General features: G+C 43.8%; 1 protein-coding gene across 2 annotated transcripts in view; it reads left to right on the forward strand.

Annotated features, from left to right (window-relative positions):
- The window catches only part of POLL (DNA polymerase lambda), a 46,158-nt gene extending 34,898 nt beyond the window's left edge, over positions 1-11,260 (forward strand). For both annotated transcript variants that reach the window (XM_075348586.1, XM_075348587.1), the window contains exons 7-9: positions 76-204; positions 9,225-9,393; positions 9,713-11,260. In XM_075348586.1, coding sequence (XP_075204701.1) covers positions 76-204; positions 9,225-9,393; positions 9,713-10,074 — 660 coding nt within the window. In that variant the 3' untranslated portion in view covers positions 10,075-11,260. The remainder of the gene's footprint in view (positions 1-75; positions 205-9,224; positions 9,394-9,712) is intronic.
- The last annotated feature ends 6,540 nt before the right edge of the window (positions 11,261-17,800 follow it).

Raw genomic sequence — 17,800 nt, forward strand, 5'->3', positions numbered from 1 at the left:
TATAAATAAAGTATAAAAATAAGCGTATAGAGACAGGGCTCTTACATAAATGTGACTCGTATTATTTATTTAAAGGGATTTCGAAGTCTTGATGACATACGCACTAAGGCAAACCTGACCTCACAGCAGGCGATCGGCCTGAAACATTATGACGACTTTCTAGATCGTATGCCCAGGGAGGAGGCTGGACAGATCGAGGAAATTGTAAGATTCCTATTCTTTCTTTGTAATGTAACATAGAAGTGTGTTGGCCTCTAGATGATGAGGAATTGGTGTCTGTCTCCTGGCATAGGAGTCATATAAGGCCAGGACAGTGTTGATACCAAGGGATCTCCGGGAAATAATAAATGGCATAGTGGCTCAGTGGTTAGCACTGCAGTCTTGCAACGCTGGGGTCCTGGGTTCACATCACACCAAGGACACCATCTGCAAGGAGTCTGGATGTTCTCCCCGTGTTTGCGTGGGTTTCCTCCGGGTACTCCGGTTTCCTCCCACACTCCAAAGACATACAGATAGGGACTCTAGATTGTGCGCCCCAGTGGAGACAGTGTTACCATTGTATGTAAAGCGCTGTGGGATTAACAGCACTATATAAATGAATAAATATTTATTATATTATTATTATAAAGACCATTTTCAACTGTGCCTAAAATTCATGAACCGGCTGCCCCTTTTTTTGAAGAATTTGGGCAAAAAAAGGAATGAATACCATAAGGCAATAAAAAAAAAAAGTAACAAATTATAAAACAAGAATGCACATGATGAATCAGGGCCGCTGTTTAGCTGCAGTAATAATGATTAAGGCGGGCTTTACACGCTGCAACATCGCTAGTATCGGCTAGTGATGTCCAGCGTGATAGTACCCGCCCCCATCGTACATGCGATATCTGGTGTTTGCTGCCGTAGCGAACATTATCGCTACGGCAGCTTCACACGCACATACCTGGTCGGCGACGTCGCTGTGACCGCCGAACAATTCCTCCTTCAAGGGGGAGGTGCGTTCGGCGTCACCGCGACGTCACCAAACGGTCGGCCAATAGAAGCGGAGGGGCGGAGATGAGCGGGACGTAACATCCCGCCCACCTCCTTCCTTCCGTATTGCCGGTGGACGCAGGTAAGGAGATGTTTGTTGTTCCTGCGGCTTCACACACACAGCGATGTGTGGTGTTGCAGGAACGACAAACAACATCGTACCTGTGGTAGCAGCGATATTATGGAAATGAACGACGTGACACAAATCAGCGATTTTTGTCACTTTTGCGCTCGTTCATCGTCGCACCTAGGCTTTACACATTGCGATGTCGCTACTGGCTCTGGATGTGCGTCACTAACGACGTGACCCCGACGATATATCAGCGATGTCGCAACGTGTAAAGCCCCCCTAAGTCTAAGAAGAAGCAGATGCAGTTATGGTTTCTTCTACAGCAGCATGTATATTGAGAATCTAGTGGTCAGTGACACCACTCCCCAGCTTCCCCACTTTGGCAAAAAAAAGTTGTGCAAACACAACTTTTTTTGGCCGTTTTTAAAATGTATTTCTTTTTTTTAACATTGAAGTCTGTGGAAAACAGATCCATTAATTAGCCATCCATTTTCTTCCATTTGACACTGATCGAGTAAGCAAAAAAAAATGGATCCTTTACAAATGAAAGAAAAATGGATGGCTAATTAACGTATCCGTTTTCCATAGACTTGAATGTTAAAAAAACGGATCCAGCTGAAATCCTTTTTTTTTTTTTGTTTTTTTTTTTAAAAACGGACAAAAAAGTTCTGTCTGCACAACTTTGTTGACAATTGATCGCTGCTGCATCGATTCTTCCGGATGATTACTGGACGTGTGAACTCAGCCTTGGCTTTGTTCAGTGTTACATTTTTATTAGGATACACTATACTATCTATAAAGCTGACTGATAGCAAGTACTGATGTGTATTATCTGTTACCTTTGACTTTTTAAATACCCAGTGATTAGAGGGTATAAAAAGTGCTTTTTGTTGGAGAAATAAGTTATAATATCGATTTATTTGAAGTGTTCTTCTCTCGAGTGTTAAAACGTTTAAATAAATGCAGGAAACTTAAAGAGGCTGTCTACTAGTTTTACATTGTTGGCCTAATCTTAATGTAAGATTGGCCGGGGTCCGACACCTCAAACCCCCCCCCCCACCAATCAGCTGTTCTGTCCAGGCGGAGGCAGCAGCAGGCAGCCAGAAATGCTCAGTTTCAGAGCTGCTCTGTCTTCTGATAGCAGCCAAGGCCAGGTATTGCACATCCGCCTTCCTTTCTAATCAATAGGAGGCGGATGTGCAGTACCCGGCCGCGGCCACTATCGGAAGACGGAGCAGCGCCAAAACCGAGCATTTCCTGCTTCTGCCGCCGGGACCGAAAACATCTGATTGGAGGGGGTGCAAGATGTCGGCCCACTGCCGATCAGACATTCATGGCCTATCCCAAGGATAGGCCAGCAATATAAAAGTAGTGGACAACCTCTTTAAAAACCCTCACATTACTCGCCTATAAAATCTGCTGCCACTTCACTGCTTCAGTGTCACTTCTTTGGTGGTGGCTGATGTGCAATGACTGGCCTCACTCGTCACATATTGACCATTGACTAAAATTCGTCCAAATGAAAACTGTTCCTAGTTGTGCATTTAGCCAACCTTTGACTGCACTATTAAAGTCGAAGTCCTCAAAACCATGACCCTGGTTCTTCTACGGATATCCTAGGGGTTGACCAGCCATAATCTGTTAAGTCCAATGTTCCTCACCTATCCTACATTGCTCTGATTCCGATGCTTCCTCCTGCCCCCCGCAAATCCTTGTATTGCCCAGCATCTGATCACATGGCATCTAGCTATGTGACCACTGCAGCCTATCATTGATTGCCTGCAGCAGTCACCTGACTAGACAGCAAAGGATTGGCAGCGGAAAATATACAGAGACTTCATGTCCTATTTAGCCTTCTAATCACTGCGTAGAAGACTAAAGACTGGGAAGTGCCGGAACCATAGTACCGTACTGGTTGAAGGTGAATCAATAAGTTGGGTATGTATCATTTTTTTTTTTTTTTGTTAATTAATATTTAAAGCTCTGGAAAACCCCTTTAAAAACCTGAAGCATGTCACCCAGTCAGATTTCAGCTTTCCTATTTTCCAGTGCGGGATAGAAGTGGTGTAACTGGTGGCTGTCTGAAGTCTGGTGACCATGAATACACCTCAATACCACCAAGGTGCAGCCACTACAAAGCCTGGGGTGCAGCGGGGACACAATACACGGCCACATTGTCACTTTTGTTCCTAAATAGCTGGCAATGTATGAACAAATTCCTGGGCTCTTTTGCCAAGACGAAAGTTGATTAAAATAAGGTTAAACTACATCTGAGATCTGGGAATGGAACCAGAAGACACGATCAAGCTGTGCAGATAAACTCCGCTTTACTCCTTGCCTTTGTTTTCCGGGTATTTGTGCCTTTAGCCTCTGAAATTTCTTTCTCTCCTATTATGCGGTCACAACATTAATATATTCTGCTAAGAAAAGGTTTTCTCTCCCACAAGCTTGTATAAAAGCACGCCGGCTCTTTGTGATGATCCTCAGGACACACTATTTCAAAGACAGTCGCCTGTTTGAGAAAATGAAAGGCGGCAGAGTTCGAATGTTGGTGTTGAGTGACAGGATCCCTTGGGGTGGGTTGGAACCAGGCGCTTTATGTTACACCTGCATACCCCCATCACCGTGGAAGCATCGGTCATTGCGACGCTGTCACTCAGCCACACAGCCTGACCTCGAAGAATGCCCACCAAACCGGACCCCACTGAGAAACTTGTTCCCATGCGTATGATTAAAGGCCACATTCTGACACCCCCTCCTTTTCTGTTCAAACACGGTTGTCACGTAAAAGATTTTCAAGAATGACTTTCCAATTTCAAGTACCTTTCTTCTCCCCTCTCCCCATCTTTTGAAAAGTCAGCCAGGTTGTTTTGGCTGCTGTAGGAGGAGGACCCCGGCGCTATTGTTGTTGTTGATTGGATTACTCGTCCTGGGTCTCTGGGCCCCCGTGGGTGTTACACAGGAGAAAGAAGGGATTAAGGGATTAGCCACTGTCCTTGCTGTATGTCCCATCAAGATCTTGGGGGGGCTTTGCCCTGAATCACAGTGTAGCAGGTCTTCAGAAATCTTCATTAAAAAGAGACAAAATATGCATTAGAAAAGAGTGCTGACCTTCTTAAGCATGTCACCGGCACACAAGACCGAATTAATGGGTTTATTCTGCTAATGAAAGATGATCCGTAATTGTTATAAGGAGATAAAGAGAAGGACAACACAGGAAAGGCGATATTGGGGGACTGCGGACCCTTCAGCGTGTCATTATTCGTCACATCTGGGAAACGGCTTACACACACAAGTCACTGACTATTCACCCATCAGGGCTATTCTTCACCGCTGGCCATGGTATACATCATTACTACAGACTCGTAGACATCGGAGGATTCTGGGAATATGGCACCCGATGGTCCAGGATTTTCACAAAATGTAAAAATTCCCATTAATGTTATCAAATTGCTAACAAAGGGCCTGGAAATGATGTATTGGCCCATAGACTAGTTATTTGGAGATGTGCAGAATCACTGGAAACCTAATGTGTGATTAGTGAACACCTTAATGTCACAAATCCCTAAAAAAGGGTTCTAATTTTAGCAATTTAAGCATGCCCTTGTCTAATGTACTCAGTACCTCTGCTTGTTGTCAGTAAATGGTTTACTTTCAATCTGTCCTAGTTTGTGAAGGACTCACTTTTTTAGCTCCTGCTCAGTGCAGATATCGGAGCCGACGCCAGCACCTGATCGATCATCCTAGATGTAGGACGGGTTTATCACTCTCACTAGAAGGTGGCCGGATTCTAACGTATCGGGTAGTCTAGAATGTGTATGTAGGTTAGTAGATTGAATAATAATGTAATGGCGGGTGTCACAATTGATGAAAATTTTAATATTATAATATTTGCCAGTTGTATGTGAAGAAAGGAGTCGGGGGTGGCAGACAGCGGGAGCAGCGATGGCGGAGCCGGGCGGGGGCCATGTGTGCGGGGGAGCGGAGCCGGGCGGGGGCCATGTGTGCGGGGGGCGGAGCCGAGCGGGGCCATGTTTGTGGGTGGGGCTTAGCCGAGCGGGGCCATGTGTGTGGGGGGAGAGGAGCCGAGCGGGGCCATGGCGCTGGGGACGTCAGTGCCGGGGACTGCATGGCTGGGGACAGGTGACTATCCATGTGTGTGTGTGTGTTGTATACATGCGGGGGGCGGAGCCGAGCGGGGTAATGTGTGCGGGGGGGGGTGGAACCGAGCGGAGCCATGGCGCTGAGGACGTCAGTGCTGGGGACAGGTGACTATTTGTGTGTGTGTTCAGTGTATATATGCGGAGGGCGGAGTGCAGGGGAGGTGCAGCCGAGTGGGGTAATGTGTGCGGGGGCGGAAGCGAGCGGTGGGTATGTGTTGGCTGGGTTCCCGGTGTTGCCTCCCGGGGGTGCAGCACTCACCGGGAAGTCGGGGCTCCTTGTGGGTGCGGGGAAAAGTGTCGGGCGTCGTCCTGTCGGCCCATAGTTCGGGCTGGTCAGTTAGCTGAGCCATTGCTCGCAGGCTCTTTAGCGCGCGGTGTGGCGACGGTTGCTACTGTAATGACGTCTTTTTCGAGCAAGACAGACGGACAGAATAAGGCAATTGTATGTATGTATGTATGTGTATATATATTCCCTGTAAGTAAATTGTGGAGCAAAAGAAGATCCAAGGTATGTAAGGGTATGTGCCCACGAGCAGGGCTCGCTGCGTCCTGACCTGTGGGGTCATGAGTCTCCTCCGCAGGAGACCGCAGCTGCTCGTACCCACGGTCAGGGTTCAGTGCGCTGCGGTCTCCTCTCTGTGTTCTCTCTACGGAGGACGCAGGCAATTCCGCAGCAAACAATTGACATGCTGCGGTCTGGAAAGACGCTTCACAGGTCCGTGTTTGCTGTGGAAAAAAACAAGCATAGTGGGGACGGGAATTCTAGAAATCCCATCCTCTGTGCTTGTACTGTACAATGCAGCGTTTTGGACGCAGCTGAAGCATGCTACATACAAAACGCTGCAAACACAGATCATGGGCACACACCCTAAAGGGGAGCAATCAGCAGAAAATCACCTATTGTTTCATTCCCGATTCTGATACATGGATTTTTTTTTTTTTCATTTATTGGCGGTGTTTATTTTTATATTACATTATAATCTTCACACTGACCACTGGGGTTTTTTTTTATTTTTAAGACTCATACTTAGGCTATGTGCACACGCTGCAGTTTTGTGCCTTCGTCAGAAAAACACTCCTCTGTCCAAAAAAAACGTTTTTGCCCATGCATTTTTTTTTACTGTTTTCAATGGAAAAACGCAGGTCAAAAATGCCCAAAGAATTGACATGCTGCTTCTTTTTTCTGCACCAAAAACTGCAAGGAAAAAAGAAGCAAAGTGCGCACAGCCTTTCTGATTTCTCATAGGCTTTGCTGGGATAAGGATTGACTCAGGATTGATTCAGATTTAAACAACAAACTGCACCAAAAAACGCATCAAAAACTACACAGTACGCATAGGGCATTACTGAGCTTTTGAGGAATAGTTTACAGGAGTTTCCTTATCATCAAAGACAGGAATAGGGTATGTGCACATACTGTATATTTTGGTGACCACAAAGATGCACATTTTTGGCCCAAAAAGAGCATCTACGGCAAAAACGCATCCAAAAAACAAATGTGCTTTTATCTAATGCATTTTTTAAGTGAAATCTATTGTCTGTAAGGGCTCAGAAATGCTGGCAGAAACGCAGAAAGAATTGACATGCTGTATCTTTTGGTCACCACAAAGATGCAGCCAAAAAAAACTGCAAGGTGCGGACAGCAAAACTGAAATCTCATAGACTAGAGGGATCGATGGGATGTGATGGCAGCCAGGGGCCATTTGAAGCCCCCCCCCATGGCTGCCATCTTTGTCCCCCTGTAAAGCCTTGCTCAAGGCTGGGCTTCGCATTAGAACATCATTTCGTGTGTATATAAAACTATATACGGTATATATTGAAGAATATAGAACAAGCAAACGCAGATTCAAATACCCTTAAAAAGACTAAAAAATGACAATACAAAATAAAACAAAAACTGTTTAAGATTATGAAAATAAAAAATTGCATTACCCCTTTTGTTCTCCCATTAATAATAAAAAATAACAATAATAAAAACATATGTAAAAACAATCGCCTTATCTATCAAAATATAAAGTGACGGTAAGAGCCAAGTGCAAGAATTATGGTGGGAAAAAGACAAAGATTTTGGGTCACCCCTGATTTGCACAAAAAAATGCTACTTTTTTTTCTATTTTTCACCCTTATGACCACTTTTCTAAAATTGGCCAAAATCATAGAGCCAGAGATGCCCCCAGATTAATTAATAAACATGTGCTTCTTAATAGATTAGGTATCTATAACTCCAGTGCATTTTATATTAAGGCTTTTATATGAAGTACCAGTCCTAATAAATCTCCCCCCTCCCCTTTGCTTTACCTCTTCCTGATGGAGCTAACTTAATTTTTGGCTTTTTTTTTTATTTTACACCCCACTCTTTCACCCTTTTTCAAAAAATGATTGCTTTTTTCTGTCTATAAAGACATATAAGCGCTTTTTGTGGAACAAGTTGCAGTTTTGAAATGTATACTATACAATATACTGAAAAACAGGGAAAAAAAGCCCCTGTGATCGCTTGCATAATATACTGCAATACATTAGCATTGCAATATAGGGTAAACTTTAGGATAAACTAGGAAGCCATGCAAGAGGAATCCCAAGATGGCAGTGATATGGACACTTGGAACCCAGCTAGAGGAGTACCAAGATGGCAGTGATTGTAGGCACTAGGAACCCAGCCAAATGAGTACCAAGATAGCAGTGATAGGCACTAGGAACCCACCCAAATGAGTACCAAGATAGCAGTGATAGGCACTAGGAACCCAACCAGAGGAGGACCAAGATGGCAGTGATAGTAGGCACTAGGAACCCAACTAGAGGAGGACCAAGATGGCAGTGATAGTAGGCACTAGGAACCCAACCAGAGGAGGACCAAGATGGTAGTGATAGTAGGCACTAGGAACCCAACCAGAGGAGGACCAAGATGGCAGTGATAGTAGGCACTCTGAACCCAACCAGAGGAGGACCAAGATGGCAGTGATAGTAGGCAGTAGGAACCCAACCAGAGGAAGACCAAGATGGCAGTGATAGTAGGCACTCTGAACCCAGCCAGAGGAGTACTAAGATAGCAGTGATAGTAGGCACTAGGAACCCAATCAGAGGAGAGTACCAAGAGAGCAGCGATAGTAGTCACTAGGAAACAAGCCAGAAGAGTATTTAGATGGCAGTGATAGTAAGCACTCTAAACCCAACCAGACGAGTACCAAGATGGCAGTGATAGTAGGCACTAGGAACCCAGCCAGATGAAGACCAAGATGGCAGTGATAGTAGGCACTAGGAACCCAGCCAAAGGAGTACCAAGATAGCAGTGATAGTAGGCACTAGGAACCCAACCAGAGGAAGACCAAGATGGCAGTGATAGTAGGCACTAGGAACCCAACCAGAGGAGTACCAAGATAGCAGTGATAGTAGGCACTAGGAACCCAACCAGAGGAAGACCAAGATGGCAGTGATAGTAGGCACTAGGAACCCAATCAGAGGAGAGTACCAGGAGAGCAGCGATAGTAGTCACTAGGAAACAAGCCAGAAGAGTATTTAGATGGCAGTGATAGTAGGCACTCTGAACCCAACCAGACGAGTACCAAGATGGCAGTGATAGTAGGCACTAGGAACCCAGCAGACGAGTACCAAGATGGCAGTGATAGTAGGCACTAGGAACCCAGCCAGTGGGGTACCAGGATGGTGTGTTGGAGTAAGGGTCATTGTGTATAATAAGGGAGTGTCCGTATTTCATGCTGCCAATGTTTGGTGCACAGTGAGCCACAGAGTATTTGTACAAAAGCTAGTAAGGGGATAATCTTATAATCTGCATTCAGTCCTAGCATGGTATGGCAGGTTTAGCTGTTATGGTTATTGCCATGATATACATTATCTACTCTTTTATATTCTCTTCTATCACATAGTCCTGTGACTTCCCAGTCCACTTAATTTGTATAAAGGATTTTTCCTCTAATTTATATTTTTCTTTTTTCCGCTCTCAGGTTAGAAAAGCGGCTAAAGAGATAAACCCCGAGCTGCTGTGCGTGGCCTGTGGCTCCTACCGGCGACAGAAGCTGACGTGCGGTGATGTTGATGTGTTAGTTACGCATCCTGATGGCAAGTCCCATAAAGGCGTTTTCAGCAAACTGATTGATGGCCTCAAATTGCAAGGTAAGGAAATCCTTACTGTTTGTCACATAAGAGGAAAACATATATAACCCGTATCACAAATCATATCCAGACCCCTGTGATGATTCTTCACTGTACTTATTTATGAGGCAGGAACGAGCACCCTGGGATCCATGACACCGAGCCCTGTAATTTCCATGTGTTAATCATACCGTGCCGCTTCTACGTACCAATCATCGCTGGATTTTATTCACCTGCCGTCAGGGACATCACAGATTAAAGAGATATTGTCTTTTCTAATTAAAGCCACCAACCAAATATTTGATGTTACTTCCCTTGCTTTTGTGTTTGATCCGTCCAGGGTTCCTGACAGATGATTTGGTCAGCCATGAGGAGAACGGAAATCAGAAGAAGTATATGGGAGTATGTCGCTTACCGGGGCCAGCTCAGAGGCACCGTCGACTGGATGTCATCATAGTGCCTTACGGGGAATTTGCCTGCGCGCTGTTATATTTTACAGGTTCGGCACACTTTAATCGATCCATGCGAGCGCTTGCAAAAACCAAAGGCATGAGTCTGTCCGAGCATTCGCTCAACAAGGACGTGGTGCGTAATGGAAGCCTGAAGGTAAATGCTGGATACCCACTGCCATCACCCACCGAGAGACACGTGTTTGACCTCCTTGGGCTTCCTTACAGAGAACCGCACCAAAGAGATTGGTAGATTTTTTTTTAAATAATATAAAAAGGGATTTTGTAACATTTGGTGTATATAAAACTTATTCATTACAAACTGACATTGAAAACTAAGCATACAGTCCCTTTGAAAATCCCACCTATAGTGAGCTGATTGCTCCTCCATTCTGCAGAAACTGAAGTTTAATCAAACCTGCACATGCTAACTAGGGTTTTTGGTGGACCCTTGGTGTGGCCAAGAGGTTCAGTGCACCCTTCCACCCACTTTTTTTTTTTTTTCTTCATACCCTTTCTCCTTCATTGATGATTGACAACGTCCGTTTGTCTGAGCTTTGTCTTCGGACAGCCAACATTGTCAATCACCTGTGAGGGAGGCTGGCTGTGAATAAAAGTGGGCAGTACAATGCACTGAGCCCCTTGACCACACCAAGCGTGCACTAAACACGTAAATAGCATCTTTCATTAAACTTCAGAGTAGCAATTACAGTAAGGCTATGTGCACACACCGAGTATTTGCTGCAGAAATTTTAAGCACCTAAAACTGCATCTTTTGCAAGAAAAATGCACCAAAAAACAAGGTGGTGTTTTTGGTGCGTTTGTTTGCCTTGCGCTTTTCATAATGAAGTTAATGGGTGGAACGGCTGAAAAATGTATCAATAATTGACATGCTACAGTTTTTTTCTGCACCAAAATCTGCAAGAAAAAAAGAAGCATCGTGCGTACAGCAAGTCACAATTCTCATATACTTTGCTGGCATAAGGATAGACATGCATTTTAGTCACAAAAACTGCACTCAAACAACGCATCAAAAACCACAGCGTTTGCACACAGCCTAAAGCATTACAGGTGCATTTTTATTTTAAAAGGACTATATCCCCTACAAGGCTGTGTGCTTAGTTTAACAGACTCTCTTTAAGCTCATATATCATGTTTATCTAAGTAAGACCCACCAAATATCAAGACAAATTGCTAAAGTGCTATATTTTTGAAGGGAACCTGTCAGGTCCAATATTAACCCAGAACCACGAGTAACTCTGGGTGCATATTAGTGATTCCTGTCTAACCGTCCCTGTATACACTAGCATAGATAAAGAGATCTTTAGAAAAAGTATTTCTAAAGATCTTTTATCGTATTCTAATGAGCGCGGGGACTAGTCCCAAGGGCGTTGCTTCCCTGGCTAGTCGGCTCCATTAGCATGTTAGTACGTCCCTGTGGGTGTGCTAGCATGCTAATGAATGTGCAGTGTCAGAGGATGATCACTCACCTCTTCGCCGCCATCACCGTCCGACGCTGGATTTCGGCTCACTGTACAGGACCCCGGAGTTTGTCATGTGCACTATGAAGCCGGTTGTACGGTCCTGGCTTCAAACTGAAGTAGTGCGAATAACTGAAAGTCCAGGGTCATGCGCACTGAGCCGAAATCCAGCGTCGGACAGTGATGGCGGTGAAGAGGTGAGTGATCATCCTCTGACACTGCACATTCATTAGCGTGATACCCCACCCACAGGGACGTACTAACATGGTAATGGGGCCGACTAGCAAGGGAGGCAACACCCTTTGGACTAGTCCCCATGCTCATTATCTATGCTAGTGTATTCAGGGACGGTTAGGCAGGGATTAGCAATATGTATACAGAACTGCTTGTGGTTCTGGGTGTATATTGGACCTGACAGGTCCACTTTAAGTCATACGACAAATGGGCAGTGCTGGTCCTGATTAGACAACCTCTTTTATTTGCCCTTATTATTGAAAATATATGAAGGAACCGCAGAGATGCAGGACGTCCGAGAAGGGGGGGTAAGGTGCCGCCAATAGTGACCGGCCACGACTTATTCCCTCTCACTATTGGGAGGAAGGACTCTGATTCTAAATGCGATGTTATCCCCGACTGTTCCTGGCCATCCCCAGACTCTTGAAAACACAATGAATTGTGCAACATATTTATATTTCATATCTCATGGCGCAGTGCTGCTATGTTTCTTCAGTTCACTCCATTGCTGCGTGCATCACAGGTCAGTTCTCAGACAACCACTAATATATTGCTCTTTGCACTTTATACCTTAAGATATAACTGTGAACGTGTTTATTCTTGTCCTTACAGGGGACCTGTCGCCACTGACATGCCTGGTTTAGTAAATAATTCTATTTCCCGTGAAATAACAATTCTGGGGAATATTATTTTAGAACCCTGCATTGCGCTTTTCCACCGGGAAAAGTACGAACACATCGGACATCAGTATTCCCTTTGTCAATGAGCATACATACTTATATACTATGACACTGTCCTATCGAGTCATAATGTGTAGGGATTAACCTCTTTTATAAAGGGAATGGCAAATAATCAACTTTATTCAAGAGCCCAGGACTCGTTAATAACTAATCATGATTGAGGAGCAAGTCACCTACAGAGATGGGAGTGTGCCATACACCAGATACAGATAGCCTCATGTCAGTTTTGCAGTATATGGCTTTGTTTACATTGGACTTTTTGTCTTCTGTTTTTACAGGATCTATGATAATTATGTTGGATCCATTTCAGTCTGTTTGGTACCGAATCTCATTGACCTTATCATGTTCCTTTTTTTTACTGAGCAGAATAATTGTCACTGATAGTATCCTACTTGTGAAGCATGATAAAACTGAACCATGAGGCCTATGTGAGCACAGCCATAAAGAGGATGTCTCGTCAGTCACCATTTTTAGTCTGGAGCTGCTGTGGTGATCAACTCTGGCTTTCAACAGTAACTGGTTTTACTGGTAAGAAGCTACAATCGTAGAAAAACTTGGTGGATCTCTGTTTTGGTTCATAGAGGAGGGTCCTGAGCGAGGGATTCCATCTCAACGATCCCCTAAAAGTGCACATGAGACCCCTCTTTTATAAAGTACAATGTCAGAGTGCTGTTGGGGCCCCTGTACGATGAAGAGACAGTAATTGCACTCGTTTTATACTCGCCAAGACATCTCTAGGACGTTTCTTGACTTTTGTGAATAATTGAAAACTGTATTTTTATGTGAAGATGATTACTAAGCCTGATGAGGAATGTGAATCTAATGAAATTATGTCTGCATTATATGCCTGGTCTGTAATAAAGTATACTGCTTACATGTATATTGTGTCATGTTCTCATTTTCGGGGCCGGCGGTGCCATCCCTGGATGGAATTGATCAAAAATCAACTTTTTGGATTCAAATGAAGGTATATATTGTGAATGTGAAGTAACCACTGACTAGAACTGATCCGGACTATAATCTTTCTCTGTGTTTCATGGTATATTATAATCTTTTGTAATAGAAGAACAAGTTGTTCTTAAAGAGAATTCCCGCCTTTAGATATTTTCATGTATGGGTGGAATATTTGGGTATAAGTTTTGTTGCCACATTTGCTCTAAATAATTTTAATTTCTATTTTTATGATCAATTTTGTGGAGCATAAAACCTAAAATAAAATGTTCCATTACATGACCCATTCTTTTAAATGGATTTTTATTATAGTTAAGCTAAAGAAAAATTTGCAGGACCCTTCTCCAGTGGCCACATCGGTGACCGTTAGTCCAGACCCTGCGAGGCTCCTCCTATCTACTGGCAACTTCAGCGCCTCTTCTGATTAGCTGTTCCATCATCGCTGCAGCCTGTCGATGGGATTATTAATGAGTTAGGTGCCAGGGATGCCAGCAGGCAAGAGCGAGGTTCGCAGGGCTGCAAATCTTTTTCTAGAATGTCATCCTTCTGCATCCATTTCATCTGCTACCCAGTTTTTGGAAAGTTGTTTGCACAACTTTTGATATCATCCCAAAAAAACAGAAGTCGGGACAAACACTTCCCTTTTTATTAACAAAATCAATGGAAATAGGATCATAACTAGTGATGAGCGATCACTACCATGCTCAGGTGCTCTGTACTCGTAACTAGTGATGAGCGGGCACTACCATGCTCAGGTGCTCGGTACTGGTAACTATTGATGAGCGAATACTGCAATGATCGGGTGCTCGGTACTAACCAGTGATGAGCGAACACTACCATGCTCAGGTGCTCGGTACTGGTAATTAGTGATGAGCGAGCACTACCATGCTCGGTACTCGTAACTAGTGATGAGCACGCACTATCATGCTCGGTACTCGTAATTAGTGATGAGCGAGCACTACCATGCTCGGGTGCTCGATATTGGTAACGAGTGATGAGCAAACACTGCCATGCTTAGGTGCTCGGTACTGGTAATTAGTGATGAGCGAGTACTACCATGCTCGGGTGCTCGGTACTCGTCACAAACAATTGGATGCTCGGATGGGCGCTACTCTTGTACCTAAGTATATAATGTAGGTCAGTTTGAAACTCAAGCATTTTATCAGATTTCCCAGAAAAATGCTCGAGTTTCCCTTTGACTTCCATTATACTCAGATACTCCAGTCTTGCACACCCTGACTGCTTGTTAAGAGTACCAAGCACCCGAGCATAGCAGTGCTCGCTTATCATTAGTCATAACTAATAGCCTTTGGAGCTAATTATGTTCTGCTCACACGTCCCTCTTAGTTCTGTTTGTCAGTTCCATTTTAGCAGCATAATGGAATTTGTGCCCAAGATAGATCTGTTGCACGACAGACAGAAGGAAATCCGGTCCAAAATGGATTCACATAAGTTATAGAAATTGCATCACAGGGACCCACTACTTGGTGTCAGTGTTTTTGGATTGAAGAAAGTTGTTCATGCTGCGCTTTTTCTTCTGTTCTAAAAACTGATACCAAACAGAAACCAGAATAATCAACCCTCTGCTGCCGTTTGCATCAGTTTAGCATCGGATCCATTTTGGACTTGAATTTCTTTGGTCTGTTATTAACAGACAAACAAAGCTCCCAAAACAACATGTGAATGGAGCCCAAACTTGGAACACCTATAATCGACACTCACCAGTGTTTGCAGCTGCAAGATCCTAGACGCTGGAGGTAAAGCTCCGACCTTATGTATAAATTTCGCTATGAAATAGCGAGCCTAGGCGCCGTTTATAAGTATATTTTGATGTGTAATCAAGTTCTGTTGGTCTTGCGCATGTGCAGTAAAAGGTAGGGAAGGATGTTCCCCATATCATGTGACCAAGCAAGATGGCGGCCGCCATCGGAGCTTTACCTCCAGCGTCTAGGATCTTGCAGCTGCAAACACTGGTGAGTGTTGATTATACTCCCTTAAATAGGACACACATTGCCACTACACATTGCCTTATTTTTCCCCTGAGGAAGCCACTGTATACGTGGAGATACGCGTGGTGTGTCCATGCCAAGAACCCCCTTGGTCACTCCTCTTATCTACCCCACCTGCTTGGTTGCTATCTATCTTGTAGGGTAGTAAGTATAGGTCCGCTCCTGTGCCTCCCCTAGCCTGGCTACTGCTTTATCTGCCCCATACATTTTTACTAAGCACTTTAAGCACCCAGGATACCGGCTATGTGTGGTGAAATACTGGTATATATACTGTGCAGATAGAAACATTGACTCAATATTGTTATATATTGTATGGGTCATTGTGGATACATTCATGCTGGGACATTATGCCTGTAGATTTATTTTGCATATATAGAGACCTGTATGTATTTTGTGGATAGATCCATACTGGGATTCGACTTATATCATATTACGTGCACTATCAGAGATTTTTCTGTATCCATGCGGCTTATGGTCTGTCCACTGGTCTACACATACTGCATTCTGTGCATTATCAGTCTCGATTGTATCTATATAGTGATCTATCGTACTATACTATCCATGTTCATCGGAGTATTCTATCGCACAAATGTATGTCTGATTATCATGCCAGATGTTTAAATCCTAGGAACGGGCCTTGTGCAATATTTATTAGAGTGTCCTTGTCATATTTACTGTTTATCATACATTACTGGTTCCTGGCAGACGTATTTTTTATGCCTATGGCTTTTTAAGTGTTTTTATCCTGTGTCACTGTGTGTTTATACTCTAAGTGTGGAGACATGTGTCTCGTGTTTTTTCTTGCTACAAGTTAATCTAATAAAATTCATCTCTTAATTATATCATGGCGTGCTGATCCCGTGTTGGTATACCCTTTTCTCCTTTTTCTATCATCCTATGTTGTATGCAGGTCCTTCTAATCCATTTTAGCTCTTATGGTATTTATGGTTGTTATGGTACCGTAAGGACTCCTTGTGCTGCTGTAACGTGCCCTGTTCTGCTGTTTTACACCAGAATAATGAAATGAGAGATAAAGTAAGGAGTCATACACCCCTGTATATGCCCTGTAAATGCCCTCTTCGAGGGCTAAGTCTGGATTTTTAGTTAAATCAGACCTTTTTTTGTATAAGGGCTCGTGCAGACAACCATATGTTCAGTCTGATTGTGATCTGACAAAACATTAGATCACACACTGACCAATGTTATTATATAAGGCAGTGCACATGTCCAATATAAAATTAGCAGCATGCACGATTTGCCTCAAGTCACATCACACGTGACTATTCTAGTGTCTGAGCCCGTGAGAAAAATCGGAAAGCACGAAGATGACATCCAATTGCGGTCCTGTTTTCACTGACTGACAAAATGGAGAAGATGGAGACATTTTTTCATCTTCTCAATATCCAAGAAAACTGGATCCCAACCGGATAAAATTTGGATCAGAGGCTGATGAACATAATTGGACTGGTTTTTTTGGATGGAGATAATACGTTTGTGTGACCCCAGCCTTATAGTTGTGTTATTAGCTGAGCAGATGACTGATGATGGTCATAGACAGATATAACCGAAAATGACTTCTGGAGGCCACCAAAGTTTCAATGTACCGTTTCCTTGCTAGCTGGCCTGGATTATATGATGCAAAATTAAGAAATTGTGTAAAGGGCAGTTGGAAAATGGCAGCAGTTCTGGACTCTATTCTATGGCCGGTTGCACACATCAGTGTATAACGGACAGTCGTGTATGTTCAGGCTGTAGGTCTCTGGACCCAAACTGAACAGTCTCATATATGCCTATGAGGCAGTTAGGTTGGGTCTGGGGACCCGCAGCCAGTCTGTACATGAATGTCCACACTTGGACTGTGATACTTGGATGTGTGACACCGGCAGTAAGACATCACTGGGTTTGATTCACTTTTCATGCAGATCTGCGCTGTAGGATTTATAACATTAGGGAATACTAAAAATGACTAGATTTCGGTTCTCTGCTGCCCTCGTGTGCCATTCTTACTTTTCACTTATTTTAGTGCCTAATCAGATCAGTGAGGGGTTTGTAAAGTGCAAAAGGCTCACAAAGAACTACAAGGCACAGTCACGAAGGTCAGCGAAAAATGTAATTGGCAGCACTACGTTACTCCTCAATCAATGAGTCTCTTCAAAGAGCAAGTTAAAGTCATTAAATCTTTTACGAGCCACCGTCACAAAGTCCGGGCCCAGGTGCATAAATTGACAAGTAGGTGGCTTTTCTTTTCTTTTTTCACTGTGGTTGGAGTAAGTCATGGTTTAACCTGAGACATCACACACTCTTTACACAGGACAGACCAATAAAATGGAATATTTTACGAAGCTCTAAAGAGAATACGAGACCTATTTCTATTGTCATGGATGGTGTGAGAAAGGTGAAGTGATGTCTCCCAGCTGGGGGGGTACTGGGGCGATTAGCATTAATAAAAACCCAACTGGAAGAATATGAAAGATGTGATCACACTTGCACAACAAAAACTAGCAGTGATGAGTGTTTTCGCACCTCATTGACTGAGAGGCTCTAATTGGGAACATTATGTAGGG

The sequence above is a fragment of the Anomaloglossus baeobatrachus genome, chromosome 5 (assembly GCF_048569485.1).
Source record: "Anomaloglossus baeobatrachus isolate aAnoBae1 chromosome 5, aAnoBae1.hap1, whole genome shotgun sequence".
In the NCBI taxonomy this organism is placed as follows: domain Eukaryota; kingdom Metazoa; phylum Chordata; class Amphibia; order Anura; family Aromobatidae; genus Anomaloglossus; species Anomaloglossus baeobatrachus.